General features: G+C 43.3%; 1 protein-coding gene across 1 annotated transcript in view; it reads left to right on the top strand.

The window, feature by feature from the left end:
• Nucleotides 1–16,578, top strand: part of LOC127644045 (protocadherin-7-like) — a 51,645-nt gene extending 35,067 nt beyond the window's left edge. Inside the window, exons 3-4 of the mRNA XM_052127053.1 lie at nucleotides 13,119–13,317; nucleotides 13,455–16,578. Of these exons, the coding sequence (XP_051983013.1) occupies nucleotides 13,119–13,317; nucleotides 13,455–13,957 (702 nt within the window). The 3' untranslated portion in view covers nucleotides 13,958–16,578. The remainder of the gene's footprint in view (nucleotides 1–13,118; nucleotides 13,318–13,454) is intronic.
• Nucleotides 16,579–17,232: the final 654 nt, after the last annotated feature.

The raw sequence follows: 17,232 nt of genomic DNA, 5'->3' as shown, positions 1-17,232 counted from the left end.
GACAGGGACTGGGTCAGGGGGCCTGGGCAGAGGCCACAGGACAGGTACCGGGTCAGGAGGCCTGGGAGGAGGCCACAGGACAAGGACTGGGTCAGGAAACCTGGGAGGAGGCCACTGGACAGGGACTGGGTCAGGGGGCCTGGGCAGAGGCCACAGGACAGGGACCGGGTCAGGAGGCCTGGGAGGAGGCCACAGGACAGGGACTGGGTCAGGAGGCCTGGGAGGAGGCCACAGGACGGGAACAGGGTCAGAAGGCCTGGGAATCTCGGGAGGAGGAGCCCTGGCAGACTCGAGAGACTTGAGAGATGGAGCCCTGGGAGGCGGAGCCCTAGGAGGCTTGGGAGGCTCAGCTGAGGGAGGCTCTGGAGGCGGAGCTGAGGGAGGCTCTGGAGGCTCAGAGGCCTCAGGGGGCAGAGCCGTGGGAGGCTCAGGAGGCAGAGCCGAGGGAGGCTCGAGAGGCGGAGCCCTGGGAGGCTTAAGAGGAGCCCTGGAAGACTCGAGAGGCGGAGCCCTGGGAGGCTCGAGAGGCTTGAGAGGCGGAGCCCTGGGAGGCTCGAGAGGTGAAGCTCTGGAAAGCTTGGAAGGTGGAGCTCTAGAAAGCTCGGGAGGCGGAGCTCTTGAAAGATCGGGAGGCGGAGCTCTGGAAAGCTCGGGAGGCGGAGCTCTGGAAAGCTCGGGAGGCTCGGAAGGCAGAGCTCTGGAAAGCTCGGGAGGCTCGGAAGGCGGAGCTCTGGAAAGCTCAGGAGGTGGCACTCTGGAAAGCTCAGGAGGCTTGGAAGGCGGAGCTCTGGAAAGCTCGGGAGGCAGAGCTCTGGAAAGCTCGGGAGGCGGAGCTCTGGAAAGCTCGGAAGGCGGAGCTCTGGAAAGCTCGGAAGGCTCGAGGGGCGCAGGCTCTAGGACGGGCATGACCATTGGCGCTGGCTTTTGGTCAGTCCTGGCTATTGCCGTTGGCCCGGGAACGGTCGAGGCTACAGGCGCTGGCTCAGGGACGGTCGAGGTTACAGGCGCTGGCTCAGGGACGGTCGAGGCTACAGGCGCTGGCTCAGGGACGGTCGAGGCTACAGGCGCTGGCTCAGGGACGGTCGAGGCTACAGGCACTGGCTCACAGACCTCTGAGGCGACAGGCACTGGCTCACTGACTGTGTTATGCGCTGGCTTGGGTTCACTGACCGTGGCTGACGAAGGCTCTGGCTCGCAGACCGGGGCAAGCGAGGGCTCTGTCTCGCTGACCGTAGCTGTCGAGGGCTCTGGCTCGCAGACCGGGGCAAGCGAGGGCTCTGGCTGGCTGACCGTAGCTGACGAGGGCTCTGGCTCGCAGACCGGGGCAGGCGAGGGCTCTGGCTCGCTGACCGTAGATGGCGAGGGCTCTGGCTCGCAGACCAGGGCAGGCGAGGGCTCTGGCTCGCAGACCGCGGCTGACGAGGGCTCTGGCTCGCAGACCGGGGCAGGCGAGGGCTCTGGCTCGTTGACCGTAGCTGGCGTGGGCTCTGGCTCGCTGGCCGTGGCAGGTGTGGGCTCTGGCTCGCTGGCCGTGGCAGGCGTGGGGTCTGGCTCGCTGGCCGTGGCAGGCGGAGACTGGGGAGCAGAAGCCTTTCCTCTTCTCCTCCTCCGCCGGGCAGACGAAGTGGACCCCCTTGGTCTGTCTGCCCACCACAAGCTCCCCCCCAGTCAATGGACATTTTTTGTTTTGTTTTATGTTGATCGTCTGGAATCCGATCCTTGAGGGGGGGCTATGTTAGGAATTCCTTGTCTTGTTTCACTGTTGCCCTCTGTCTGCCATTTTTGTCACCTTTGCATTCCATAGTTTTGTCCCTTGTTTAGCTCCACTGTCTCACTTGTCATTGTTTAGAACTACACTTCCCAGAATCCACCTGCCATCATCACTGCCATTTTGTTCATTGTTTTCACCTGTGTCTCATTCTGTCATCACTCACTGTGTATTTAAGCCCTGCTTTTTGTTCACTCCTTGTCGTTCGTTGAATGTTGTTGTTAGCCTGGTATGTGTTCCCTGCCCGTGTTTTCTAGTTTTATGTTTTATTTCCCCATTGAGGGCTTTTCCTTTGTTCCCGTGTTTTGTGTACCCGCCTTGTTTATTTTTCTAATAAAGTTTAAACTGCTTTTGGATCCGCATCTCCTCGTCTGCTTCGCTGCCTCCATTCATAACAGAATGGCAGTGATGATGGCAGGTGGATTCTGGGAAGTGTAGTTCTAAACAATGACAAGTGAGACAGTGGAGCTAAACAAGGGACAAAACTATGGAATGCAAAGGTGACAAAAATGGCAGACAGAGGGCAACAGTGAAACAAGACAAGGAATTCCTAACAGTAAGGCATGTTTTAATTACCACAGAATCACACCAAATCTTAACTGTCACCAAAACCAGAGATTTAAGTCCTTTTTTATTATAGATTCCACCCAGTAGGTTGTGATATGCACAAAGAATGTGGAAGTGAAAGTGGGGATTTAATGTAAACAAATCACTTAAATATTGATCTGTTTCTCACCCACACTTATCATATTGCTTCTGATGATATGGATTAAGCCACTGCAGTTTTATGGATTACTTTTACACTTCCGTAATCTGTTTTTTGGACCGTCAAATTGTTGGTACCCATTCACTTGCATTGTATGGACATAAAGGGCTGAGATATTCTTCTAAAAATCTTAGTTTGTGTTCAGCAGAAGAAAGAAAGTCATACGCATCTTGGTTGGCATGAAGGTGAGAAAATGATCAGAGAATTTTAATTTTTGGGTGTACTATACCTTTAATTGTCTTTCTCATATTCTGCGCATATCTTGGTCTTAGACACATGGACACAATTTCATTTCAACACATAATAGGACTGATTACACTATTTTTCATTCAAAGTAGCCAAGTATTCACCTAAACTAGATTTTGCTGGCCTTGTTTGGAACAAATTATTGCGGCAGTACTCTGTAGTAGAGTGAGTTTGCATGAAACCTCGTAAAAGAGTAGGTGAAACTCAATTCAGTGGGTAATTTGTTGAAATCCTTCAGGCACTTGTGTGCTTCACAGTTGGGTGCATAAAATTATGCTCTAGAATTTTCTGAAATGTTCTCCAAGAGCTTGGATTTAAAGGCTATTGGTCTGAGCACAGATAATGCAAACTAACGGAACACACGCAAGGTACATATAATTTTTTTATTTAATCTATTCATCAAACAATTCAAATGAACCACTTTGTGTACATGTGGGCTTGGGTAATCAGTATACAGTGGAATACATAAGCCAACTGTGCTTGGCAATTTAACATGAAATTCCCTTTAATCTGCTTGGTTCCACTGTGTCGATAAAACAATTCAGCAAACAGGATTATATTCCCACCCATGTTACTGAGCCTCTTATCCCACCCTCATACAGTCAAATGAGTCAACTGTGTACAGTTCTCATATAATGCATCTATAACTGAAAGATACTTCCATCACAAATGCTTTTAATGTAGCAACAGCTGATGTGGGAACTGGCTGTACAAGATCTCTACTTATAATTAAAAGGCAGAACTTCTGAGAAAAGTGAGGACTGCAGTTAGTAAATGATGGTGGGGAATAATTGGTCAATAAAACAGCATACCATTGAGACTTGCTAGATGGGTCAAGGGCACAGCATTGATTGGCTCAACATAAAGCATAGTAGTGTGTGTGCATTTTTATCTGTCTCTTCAGAGACACACTGGGAAAAGGGTAATGGAAGAAGTTTAATGCTACGTTCACACCGGACGCGAATAGCGCGTCAAATTTGCGCCTACCGCGTCTAGTTATACGCTTGACCACTTTGAATCCATTCGCGCGTCAAGAGCGAAATTGACACGCGTAAAACAAAAGTTTGAAGCGGAATTGACCCGCGTGACGCGCGTTGGAGGCGAAATCCGATGACGGCCATCTTTTTACAAGATGGCTGATGTTGATCGAGCATTCGTGGAGAGAGTCACCGCTCTGTATTTGCTCTGGAGAGCAGAACAGCGGCGTATGGGTCGTCGTCGCCGTACTTGGGTCCACCAGCGAGGAGCGGGACATGCTGGAGAGGAGCCACTGCCAGGTCTGGGTCGGGTTGCGGCCAACAACTCCTCCAGAGGGGCACTCGGGTGAGGGATGTCTTCATGGCACACTTCTCGTGGAGGGAGCAGTACCATGGCAGCCCGACGGAGTAGCGTTTGAAGTCCTCCTCATGACTTCCCCACAACGGCTCTTTTAAGAGCCACCCACAAACCTATAAAGAGCTAAATATCTAAAAATAGTCCATTATTATTATATTTTGTATTTATTTTCCCAGGTTGTCAGCCCCAGTTCCAGGATGTCAGGTCCACAACATGCACATTTATTAAGTTGAGACTTTTTAAAAATGTCAGGTTTTCCATGGTAGTATATCAGGTTAAATTATTTATTTATTTTTGTTTTGATGATAAATGGAGCCAGCCTCCAAAAGTAATTAACCTGTCCTGTGTTTTTTCCTTATTCAACACTGTCCAGACACTAATGTTGGTTGTCTTTACATTACAATAATAATGAAAGATTCGAGCGGGAGTTTACGTCACTTTACCTCCTGAGTGACAGCAGGCAGCTAGGCTCCTGATTGGTTAACGCGGCGAATTGGCGCCAAAGTTCAGATTTTTCAACTCGGGCAACAGACGCGAATTCTCGGCAAACGCGTGAATGCACAAAATGCACCATTCGGCGTAGCGTGCCAGACGCTCAATTCGCCATTGCGAACTTGACGCTCGAATGAGGCGTATTCGCGTCTACCGCGCCCTACGCCTCATTCGCGCCGCAGGAATTTTTTACGCGCGTAACGCGTCTTTGCATTGACTTAACATTGAAATCACTCGCGCCTGACGCGCTATTCACGTCCGGTGTGAACGCAGCATAAAAGAGAATATTAAAGATTCCAGGATCTTCCAGGAATTACTGTATGTTTGTGTTGTACCTTAAAAAGGGAAAAAGTAATGGGAGACGGTTGAAGAGACACACACGCAGCTCTCGCCTTCACTCATCTGTATAGTTTTAAACAGTGACCGATTTACTATAAACTCTATTATAACCATTAGCTATTATAAATGAAAATAAATTACATGTCCCAAAAATGGAATACTGTAGTACTGGAATAAACTTCAAAATGAGATTTGCTTTTAAAATAGATTACTTGGTATCAAAATGAGTTATACTTTCACATACCACTTGTCACATACTCCCCCTCAAAACAGATGTTGTCCCTAACATAACCTTTGACCTTTAGTGCAAATAAGGGGTTAAACCATACACTATACATTGACACACAATGCACCATTATTTCAGGTTAACACTTGTGCTACATTTATCTTATTTATATAGTACAATATTACAGACTGGAACTCTTTTCATACATTCCTTCAAGCACAGGTAAATACCCAATGTCCTTCAATGTCTTTGGTTTCTCTTTTGGTCTTTGTTTTGTGTCCATTTAGACACATTACTGCCTTGTTAACAGTTCTGTTTGTGCAACATGTTCAAGTCAAGTACACTCTCCTTTAACAAAGGTCCATGAGTGTGCCGTGATTGACTGCAACAGTGTCATATAAATGTGTATGTAGAGAGTAACCACAGTCCATCTTATGTTCAACAGTCCATTTGAATGTGCATCCTGTGCTGAACAGTCCCTTTTGAGTGTAATGTGTATGCATTTACTCAGTTCAGTTTCTACCTTTCATGTTCTTAGTGTTGGAAGTGATGTGGCTGCACAGTGTATGTCCATGGCACCACCCAGTTTTGTTGTTGTAGTGTCCTAATGTTGTGGTAGGTTGGTGAACCAAGCCTATTATATGTGAAGACCTTGGGCCGTCTGTGCTCTCGTCTAGGCCGCTGAAGCTCCTCACCACTGGGGTCACTTGAAACAAGCAAGGGGACAGCTTCCTCCAAAGGCATATCCTCGACAGAACTGTCCTCTCTCTCCAGTGAGTTTTCCATTTGGTTTGTCGCTCCTTGTTCTATATCTGGCTAAGGTGGCATGTTTTCCTCAGACTGTATGCATTCAAGCTCCGGAGGTGTACTACACACAGGGTTCACTGTCTCAGGTGGGCAGGTCTGAGTTCATAAACAGGTATATCTGGACTCACTTGGCGCACAACTGTGTGGATAGTATCCTCCCAGTGGTTTCTCAATTTTCCTGGACCACCACGGGGTGTCATGTTCCTGATTAAGACACGATCTCCAAGCTGTAGCACCGAGCTTTTAACTTTACTGTCATAATGTCTCTTACTTCGGATCGTAGCTTTGTGAGCATTTTCTCTTGTGATCTCATAGGCTTCTTCCATGCCCTGCTTCCACTTTTCCATGTAGTGATGGTGATTACTGTTTCCATGTTCTGCGGTCAAGTTGAATAACATGTCAACTGGCAACCGTGGGGAGCGTCCGTACAGCAAGTAGAAGGGGGAAAACCAGTCACTTCACTGCAAGTACAATTGTACGCGTAGATCAGTTTGTTTAGTGAGTCTTTCCAGTTACTCTTTTGTCTCTCTGTGAGCGTCTTTAACATCTGAAGTAGTGTTCGGTTAAACCGCTCTACCTGTCCATTCCCTTGGGGGTGGTAGGGAGTAGTTCTCGACCCACCAACTCCACAGTACTTTTTCAGTTGTGTGAACAGTTGGTTTTCAAATTCACCACCCTGATCGTGGTGTATCCTTGTTGGGAAGCCAAATCTCAGTGCATAGTCATTAAAGATTTTGTCTGCAGCTGTTTTTCCTGATTTGGAAGTTGTGGCGTACGCCTGGGCAAAACGTGTAAAGTGGTCAATGATTACAAGAATATATTCATAACCACCTTTACATTTGTCAAGGTGCAAGAAATCCATTGAGACAAGTTCGAACGGTTGAGTGGTCAGCGTCAGCGGTGCTCTTGTCTCATGGCTTGGCTTCTTGTGTTTGAGGCACACACACTTCCTTGCGACATAAACTTCTATCTCTCGTTGCATATAGGGCCAGTAAAACCAGTCCTGCATCAGTGACGTAGTCTTGTCTACACATTGGTGGCCCATTTCATCATGAAGCTCCTTTAATGCAGTACTTTTATGTTTTTCTGGAAGCACCAGTTGCTTTCTGCTTGTAGTTTTCCTGTACAATACTCCACTTTCATTCATTTCCAGCTTGTCCCACTCTCTAAGAAGGCATGTGATCTGTGGACTGAGCTGTCTTAGTTCGTGACCTGATGGTTTATTTCCTGCCAGTTTGAACTGAACCCACAGGTCCAACAATGGGATCATTCCTCTGGTCATGTTTAATTTGTCCTGTTGTTAGTGGAATGAGTGGTGTGTCTGTTGCTAGTTCTGCACATTTTACTGAGACACCCATGGACCAAGACATGTTGTACTCATCCTGACTTTCCACTGCTTGTGTCGCTGCTCCAATCACATCATATGACATTTCCTCTGTACACCCTTTCATAAACATCTCCACATCCAAAGGCATTCTGGACAGACTGTCTGCATCAATATTTTCTTTACCAGGGCGGTATTTTATTGTGAAATGGAAATATGCCAGTTCTGCTACCCAACGGCAACCTGTTGCATTCAATTTAGCAGTGGACAGCACGTAGGTAAGTGGGTTATTGTCACTGTAGGTGGTGAAGAATGGTGCATAGTATAGGTAATCACGAAATTTCTCTGTGACTGCCCATTTAAGGGCTAGAAACTCTAACTTGCCTGAGTGCAAATGGTAATTCTTCTCTGCTGCAGTTAAAGTACGTGAGCCATAAGCAATCACATGTAGCTTTCCACTCTGTCTTTGATATAATACCGCACCTAGCCCCTGGTTGGAAGCGTCAGTATGGAGGATGAATGGCTGTGAAAACTCTGGAAAACCTAGAACAGGAGGCTGAATGAGACAGTCTATCAACCGTTCCAATATTGCCTGATGCACATCAGTCCACTTAATGGGTGTGTTGGATGGAACTCCTCTACTGTTTCGTTTTGTTTGCCACTTCCTCTTTTTGTTTTGCAGAGTCTCAGTCTTGACAGGTGCTTTAAACAGGTTATACAAGGGGCTGGCAATACGTGAAAAATCCTTGATATACTGCCGGTAATAACTCAACAGTCCTTTTTGTCCTGCCTCTCTTTTCCATTGGCACATGAAATGTTCAGTTTCTCCAACAGCAGCTCATCTGAAGTGTCCGTCTGCAGGAGGTAGGGAGGCAGTTCACCTTTAATATTGTCACTCTGGAGGCCAGTTAGGACTGTATGCATAAATAAGCTATGGACTAGTACTGGGTCATATTTTAGACTTGAATCAGCTTCCTGAGAAGCAAACAGGATTTTTTTGTCTCAGGTCTATTGCCCTTATCAGAAAGTTTTGAGGGGTCTCTTTACTGTTTTGGACCTCAGAGGTGAGTTGTTTATATAACTCTGTTGCGCCTCTCTCCTGGTAATGACATCTGAGGATCCGACGAAGGGCAGGCAATGTTCCCTTCAAGGTAACTTCGTAACTGCAGGCCTGGTGTGATAGCACGGATTACAGCATCAATAATCTCTGACTCTGGATAGCCTTTGCTGAGCCCACTTTCAATTTGTTTGGCCAGACTAGAAAGTGTTAGCCTATCTTTTTGCCCTGGCACGCCTGTCTGGCCAGATATCTTAAAATCTTTGTGCTACATGGAGCCATTAGGGGGTGCTGGGGCCATATTCTTTTCTGGCCTGCTGGGACTGGCAGGGGGGTTCATGCTTGTTTTCATAAGGTCATACATTGTGTTCTCTTTTTCTTTCAATGACAGCCTTAGCGCCTCTACCTCTTTCTGGAGGTTTTCCTGCGACTCAGTTTGACTGGAGATTTCACATTCAATTAAGTTTGTTGCTGTATCGATTTTGTCTATTATGTCATGTACACTGAGGAGGTCTGACATACCCTCATCCTCTAGGTCGGCCAATTCTTCCCATTCAAGATACTTTATTACATGTGAAATCACTTGACTGCGAGTTTTACCAGTTACATGTTCTTTTCCTGGTGCTGAAATCTGCAGTGCATTGCATACTTTAATCAGCTGTTCGACAGTCATTTTGTAAAACGCTCCTTTAATCTCCAGTTGCAGCTTCTCTAATTCAGACTCCATTTTATCAGAGGAGAGGGCATAAGCAGTAAAATGGGGGTAAATCTGACTTAATTGGCTTTTTGCTGCGACCTAGTGGTCAGTTTTCTCACTTCAGGATAAAAGTTGCCAGGGTCGTCTGAAGACCACTTCCACCACCTTGCTGAACTCTTTTCTCTGATACCTGGGTTGTTTGAAGGGATGATTGACTCGAAAATGATTGATGGATGATCGACTCGAAAATGACCTGGCAATTATATATACCAGGTTGAATACAGATAAAATGACTTGTCATTGAGATGAATGGCAAAAAGTGTCCCACTTTATCAGTAAAATTATATATATAGCACGGTACAAACGTTTTAGGCACTTGTGAAAAACGTTGCATAGTGAGGATATCTTCAAAAATAATGGCATAAATAGTTTTCATTTATCAATTAATGTCATACAAAGTCCAGTAAACTTAAAAAAGCTAAATAAACATTCGGTGTGACCACCTTTGCCTCAGCACCAATTCTCCTAGGTACACCTGGACACAGTTTTTCTTGGTTGTTATCAGATAGGATGTTACAAGCTTCTTGGAGAATTCGCCACAGTTTTTCTATCTATTTAGGCTGACTCAATTGCTTCTGTCTCTATGTAATCTCAGACTGACACGATGTGATGAGTGGGGCTTCGTGGGGGCCATGACAACAGTTGCAGGGCTCCCTGTTCTTCTACTCTAATCTTTTCTATTTGCAAAAGCAATATTTGGGAGTCTAACATTTATATTTCCTATTAACACACTAAAGCTGAAGAAATAAATAACCATCATAAGACAAATGTGTTTGTGAAGCATCTTATGTGCCTAAAACATGTGCACAGTACTCTACGTATATATAGTATATACTGTATACACTCACTAAACACTTTATTTGGAACACCTGTACACCTACTTATACATGCAATTATCTAATCAGCAAATGACAAAAATCCTCCCCCTTGTAAAACTGCCATCCCACCTTAACATCCCTATTAGATCAATTGTGTCATATGTATTACTTAGAACTAATCTTGCAAGAAATCTTAATTCTTTACGTATGAGAATTACATTGATTAGATGAGACTTGTGTAGGTTTAGACTTGTTTGGAGTGGCCAGATATCAAGAGATGCAATACACTAATCAGATCTTTACACTTGCATAGTTTGAAAATGTTCTGCCATTGTTATGCTTTATTTGAGCAATCTGACAAACATGAGAGCGTGACCTCTGTCTCTGTGACCCACACACACACACAAGACGAGACAGTCACAATGAGAATCAAAACTGCTTTATTTGCAAAAAGCAGGCGAAGGTACAGTGGGGAAAATCCAGATGGAGAATGGTCGAGGAAAGCGTAGGGTCGAGAGCCGGGGAATCAAGATATAAACAAGGGAACAAATCCGGGAGAGAGAAGTCAAAGGGAGCGTGAGGTCGAAGCCGGGGAATCAATATACAAACAAGACAAGCGAGAGGAAAACACAGGGGAACAAGGGGGGCTGGCAAGCTAAGGGGTAATCGAGAGGAGTACAAAACTAGACGAGACTAGCGGGGGGCGAAGATGCGGGGTAAACTAGAACAATAACCAACACTGGAGAAACGAATGCGTGTGGAATATATAGTGACGAGTACAGGTGTAAACAATGAACAGGAGTGCAGATGACGCGAGTGCAGGTGTAAACAATGACGTGGTGATTGGGACGAGTGCAGGAGGTCATAATGTTCTGGATGAGGCGGGAAGCGGCGAGTGCAGCTCGCTGAGTGCATGTGTGCCCGGGGAGATAGTCTACGAGCATGTAAGCTCGTAGGAGCAAAAACGAGCGTGCAAGCTCGAACGAGCAAAACGGCCGTGGAAGCCCGAGGGAGGAAAAAGAGCGTACGAGCTCAAGGGGGCGGAGCGAGGGAGCGGGGTTCGTGACAGTCTCTCCTCTGCGAAAACACGGCAGTGTTTTCTGTTGGATTTTAGCAATGAGTTGTCATGTCCTTTCCATGAAACTTATGCCACTGAAGGTAATGTAAGTTTATGTCAGTTTTGCAAACTTTAAAAAATGGCAAGGAGAACAATTCAAGGTAATCTTGACCTTTAACAAGAAGAGATGGTAAGAGACTGCTGTGACTAGTGTTTTGGAAGATTTCCAGTGATTTAAAAACATTAGAAAATACCATGGTTACAACATGTTTCTAACTTTTGAAACATTCAGGTTTTCGTCCTCAATATGTGTGTAGAACTAATTTCAGATGCCACTTTTAAGCATCATGCATAGAAACAACCCAAGCTTCCATTACTAGTTCAGTTACTAGAAAGGATAGTGAGTAACTGTGTGAGCTAATGAGAGAGAGAGAGAGAGAGAGAGAGAATGATTTTTAACTGCCATTAACAGGTGCATATTATGACCACTTAAAAACCACAAATCATTGCCCTGAATGCAGAATATAAACATTATAAATTACACAAAATCTACTGCTTCTAATGTGGATAGAATGAGGCAGAAAGAATATTATTTATAGAATATGCAGTGTGGAGAAAATAACATCAGCCGTGACAGCTACATACTGTAATACTGCATAAATAACAGTGGTTCTCAACTAGTAGGTTGCGACCCAAAAGCAGGTTACAAACTGCTGGGAAAAAGGAATGCTAAATGCAAAAAATTAAATACAACTAACCTTGTGGTGATATGGTGCTTTGTTAGGAAAGCAAAATAAATAACCTTTTTAAAGATAAGAGAAAACACATATACCTTTATCTTTAGTTGTTGATGTCAAAGGCAGTGCATCCAATCAGACGCTACAGGATTATGGCACAAAATTAATGTATCACATAGTAGAATGTATGTATCCACTTTACATTTTGTTTACTTTTGTACGATAAGTAGCAGTGAGTGTGTTTATATGCACACTAATACTTTGATAAATTACAAAATCTGCTTATCAGAAAAATCCTTCAATCCAAATAAAACACATTTACATTAGACTTGAAATCATTGTGTTTTTTTCTCTCCTTTTGACATCAAATTCTAAATCGGCATGCACACAACACTTGCACACATTGGATAAACTGGTAAGAATTTTGGTAACAGCGTTTAAATGCCACGCAAAATTAGGGAAATGGGCAAAAATGTGTGTATGCTGATCGGTTTATGCTTAAAATGTTTATGACCTTACCCAAATAAAAGAAAACAGCTTAAGTTATTTACATGACCTTATACATTGTCAGATTATTCTTTTTTTTTCTTTCTTTTCTCCAACTTTTTTTTAACACATCTATATTTTGGGGCTTGCTGTTGGTTGATTTGAACTAAAACAAGTCAGCAAAAGCCTCTCAAATGTCAGAACCATGTCAGACGTGAGATCGTAGACAAAACTGATGATTTGTTTTATTAATGTTCATTTGTCACTTGCTGGATTTGACATCTGACACCCATAACGACTGATTCATCACCCTCTCTCATATCTGTTACGATTTCACTTCCCACCAGTGAAAAATGAAACCATCAGTTAATTACTCTGTTCATTTAGCTCCCTCTCTCTCTCTTTTTCTCTCTCTCTCAGTTCACATTGTCTTGATTAAGGCAGACATTGGAGCATATAAATTTGCTTCTCATAAGGCAGTGCTTCTAACTGCTGTCAGTCATCGCTCCAATAGTCACTGAAGAGAAGATGTGCGGTTCCTGTGGTTGGATTTTTTTTTTACTGAAATATGCTAATTTCTCCCTTTGGCTTCAGACAGTCTGAACAGGACTTATGATTTTTTATGAGACTTTGAATGTGCTGATTTGTTGGAGTAAGATGAGGTTGGGTAGATGGAGTCACACAGGCATATAGACGGTGCCATTAAACGCATGCTATAAATAATTCCACACTGTGGTTAACAGGTTCTGCATAGTATATGATACTTATTCTAGGTATATTTTATATATCCACAGAGTGTATATCCATGGAGATCAATGTGAAATCATTGTGAAGTCAGTTCAGTGAATAATCCTCATTAGTCATTAAAATGTTTTAATCCCATGTCTCTGTGTCTCTCCGTAGCCCCTCAGAAGGGTGACATTTTCGGTTGTGAATCAGGCTCCTGATCAAGGCTTCTATGATAGTGGAGTGGAGGACTCAGAGACCCCCAGCAGCAAAAGTTCCTCTGGACCCAGACTGGGATCTTTACCGCTGCCTGAGGATGGATACGAGAGAACAACACCAGAAGGGAGTGTAGGCGAAGAGGAACATGTGGAAAATGGTAACTGTTAACTCACTAAGACAGACAGATAGATAGATAGATAGATAGATAGATAGATAGATAGATATCAACCTACCTACCTCACAGTAGAGAAAGTTCTCAGGCAGGAAATCCTTAAACTGTCTGTCTTTTTCTAGATCCCAGGCAGCTTCCTGATGTGGCTCTGACGGGAAAGTGCACCCAAGAGTGTGATGAGTTTGGTCATTCCGACACCTGCTGGATGCCTGTACAACCATCACCACGGAGACGCATCGAACCACCCCAGCTCTCCACATTCACCTCGCCCGGCGATAACAACAACAACACAGAAGACGACAGTGACCGCGAAGAAGATGGAGATGGAGCCACGGATAAGAGCAGCGGAGGCAGCGAGGAGGTCCGAGATTCACTTGCAAATGGAGATCCACTCGGAACTCTCAGCCGCCGTGACCGCAACAGGAACATGGGCGACCACAACCGCAATCTCCTGAACCGTAAAATGACTTCAGCATCCTATGACACATTCAGCAGCGCTGGCTTCGGATGTCGGCAGGATGAGGAAGACTCACACCCCCCAGAGGTCATACCACTTACGAGGACGGGGGGCGACTATAAGACCACATCGTGCCTCACTCTGTCTCGCAGAGAAGTGTACCTGTGAGCTGCAGTTAACCTCAGCGGAGGGCGAGGGGTACCAGATGACCTCTCCTACCACCATGGAACCCCCTGAGCAACTTCACTGCATTGGTGGATCATTGAGATACTAGCACATACCTGTTCAGTACAGGTTTTTTCTCCTTGCCAAAAATTTATTATTCATTAATTTCTCTGGATGTAAAATATAGAAATCAAAGCTGAGGAGAAAAAGTGCATCGGCTTTTATACTTCCCTAATAATTGAATGACTTTGGTCACATTGTTAACGGCAATCGGTTGCATGTTAGGCCTCTGGCAGACATTAATCTGGCTTTTGGGATTAATGGCTAGTTCTCTGAGAGTTTTCCGCTCAATTTGTTCACATAAGGAAACAATCCAGTAACAGTCAATCTAGATCTGGACAATCTGGACAACGAATCAGACTGTGGCACAGTACGAAATTATAATTTACCATGTAGCATCAAGACATAGGATATCCCAACCAATCATATGGTGATACCTGACTATTAATCTCAGTAGTGTTCTGTTGCTGTGCCGGTACAGTTATTTAATTACAGTCACATGCAGTGTAAATTAATTCTTTAGAGACTTTTAGAGAAAAAGGTGAATAGGTTTCAAGTTGTCAATTTTTTCCCCCTCATTTGTAAAGCTATTTGTTTTCCTTTTATACAAATATGGGAATATACTGCAGCTTCCATTACTGGAATTCATTACTATTTCACTTCCGTAATGGAGTGATTATCACAATGACTGTTAAATTACCATCTCATCAGACCTTAGAGTTTAAATAAGTCAAATTACACAACGCAACACTCTGTACACAGCACAAACACGTACACACTCAAACGCTTACAAACAGACACAAGATACGTGTTCTGTATGTATTCATTTACACGCAGGTGTGTATGTGTACAGGTGTGTATGTATAAAAAGACTGACAATGTTGGCATATCTGAGGTTTCTTTAAGGAAACAGTTTTTGAAAGTAGCTGTAGCATTTTTGCCTGCTTGAACTTCAACTAGTATATAAGACACTGACATGTATTTGAATAACTAATCATCTGTGTAAAGTGCATACATAAAGGTATTAAACAATGTTATATACATCTATACTATACTATAAACAATGAATATACTGTATCTCATCCCTTTTAAGTAGAGCTCATATGTAAACCAAATTTCTTTAAAGGCAACACTGCATGACAATAAGCTAATGCTTATTTTGTTAAATAAGAATCAGATTTTTTGTTTGTTTTCTTAGGATATAATAACCTTTTTAGGAGTGGAGCGTGTGTGAGTGCACATGTGTATGAATGTGAAGTAAGAATGTCTTTTCATGAATCGATGGAAGACAGCAGTCTTTCATTTAGTTGGATATGTCCCTCAAAAAGCTAAAAATTAGTGTTCAAAACAAGTCATACAATTCAAATACAGGCAAATACCTGGTATTATTACAGTTAAATGAATCAAGGCAGTTTAATGAGTCTTTATTAATCTTGTATCACAGCCATGACCTGTTCCTGGCATTGAGTGAGTTTTATCAAACCTCTTGAAGTTTAACATTGAATTGTGAAATGGCTTTTTTGATCTCTTCTTATGCATTGTAAGTACAATCTGATTGATAAAAACAAACTGACATGTATTTCACCTCAGGAAACTTGAGATTCAGTGTGTGTCCTCAGCCCATTTTCAACACTGAGCTTTAGTTTGCTCTCTGTCTCTGATCAATTTGTCCTCACAAGGCCATAGTTTGGGGGGCCTGTTTTCTTGCTCTCTCTTTTTTTTTCACACACAGATCTTTCTCTCTCTCAACTGTGTCGGAAGTGTGTTTTCTGGTTTTCCATAGTGAGAATCACAGACTCATCCCTCTCACTTCACGGAACAGCTTGGGTCTGGAGCACGACTGGTGGACTTCAGTCCATCTATGCCAAAATCCAGTTTTACTGGAAGCGCTGGTGCACAAACTTAGGCCTACCTGAAAAAGACTAGCCAAGAACCTGCAGATCAGTGCCTGGATGTGGGGAAATTGTCGAACTGGACAGAGCTCCATTGAACAGGGTTTGTAAAACCAGGCCAGGAGGACTCGAAAGAGGGAATCTGTTTCTAAAAATGGGTCCTTTGCCAGGTTTATAGGCTAAAAATGCTGTTATACAGCAGTTTGTAAGTAGTGTACAGAACGGGGTGCATAATGTTAATAAAATGGTGTGTCTTCTTTTTTAACTGCACGTTTACCTAACAGTTCTCACTTCCTGCAAAATGGGGATGGGAGGGCAAAATAACATTGCGTAACATTCACTTGAACTTTTTTATGCGTTAAATACTGAACTCATGTACTCGCCCAACATCTGCCATTTTACTGCTACCCTGTAAAGAAATGACCACTGAACTTTGAACCTGAAAGGCATGTTGACGGTCTTTAATCTTGCACCTGTGAGGAAAAAAAATGTTTTTTATTTCTCTGTTTTTATGCTATGTGAAAGATGAGTTTTTGAAGCTCTCTCTCATGTAATTAATGAGTTCATTGCATTTGTTATGACAAATAACAAATCAAAAGGGGTTTGCAATGGTTAGAAATATTTGGTAATGTGACATGTAAAAGTTTGATTTTGACATTAAAAAACCTTTAAACCGTGTTATGTTGTGTTTTTTTTTTTTTTTTTTTTTTGCATTCGTCAACATATCCATGCATACATGTTTTTGCACATGAACTGATCGCCATTACTGAATTCGTTATAACAGTCATGAAGTGGTTTATTTTGAAAAGCCTGCCCCCTACTGGTAAACGAGAAAATTGGTATTCCTTTGACACAGCAAAATCTACTGAGGCTGCTCTCAATGTCTTCTCATAAAAAAATTAAAAAAATATATATTTAAAAAGTGATAATAATAACGCATACACAATTTTGGTCTGTCTATGTGCTTTTCACACTTAATGTTTTTCAACAAGGTACGGGTTAATCTAATTCTGGGTTATCTTGTTCTGTGTACAAAACACATGAATACAATGGGGCAAGCTAATAATATAATGAGGCATGCATTGTTTACTTTATATCTGTTGCTAAACAACTTGCTGTGATATTCTGTTATAGTCACTTATTACGTTTCACACCGAATTCATTCGGCACCACAATTCGGGTATTCAATTTCTTCGGCGCTGACCCATTTGACATCTAACTTTCTGTTTGTATTGAAGCTACTCAGAAGTAGGGCTGTTCGCTTCCAGAAATTGGGGAATCGAATCCGTTTCCCCAAAAGTCATTTCCAGACTAAGTTTTTACTAA

This window comes from Xyrauchen texanus, chromosome 5, assembly GCF_025860055.1.
Source record: "Xyrauchen texanus isolate HMW12.3.18 chromosome 5, RBS_HiC_50CHRs, whole genome shotgun sequence".
NCBI lineage: Eukaryota > Metazoa > Chordata > Actinopteri > Cypriniformes > Catostomidae > Xyrauchen > Xyrauchen texanus.
The sequence above is the reverse complement of the archived record's forward strand: the minus strand, read 5'-3'. Positions and strand labels throughout refer to the sequence as shown.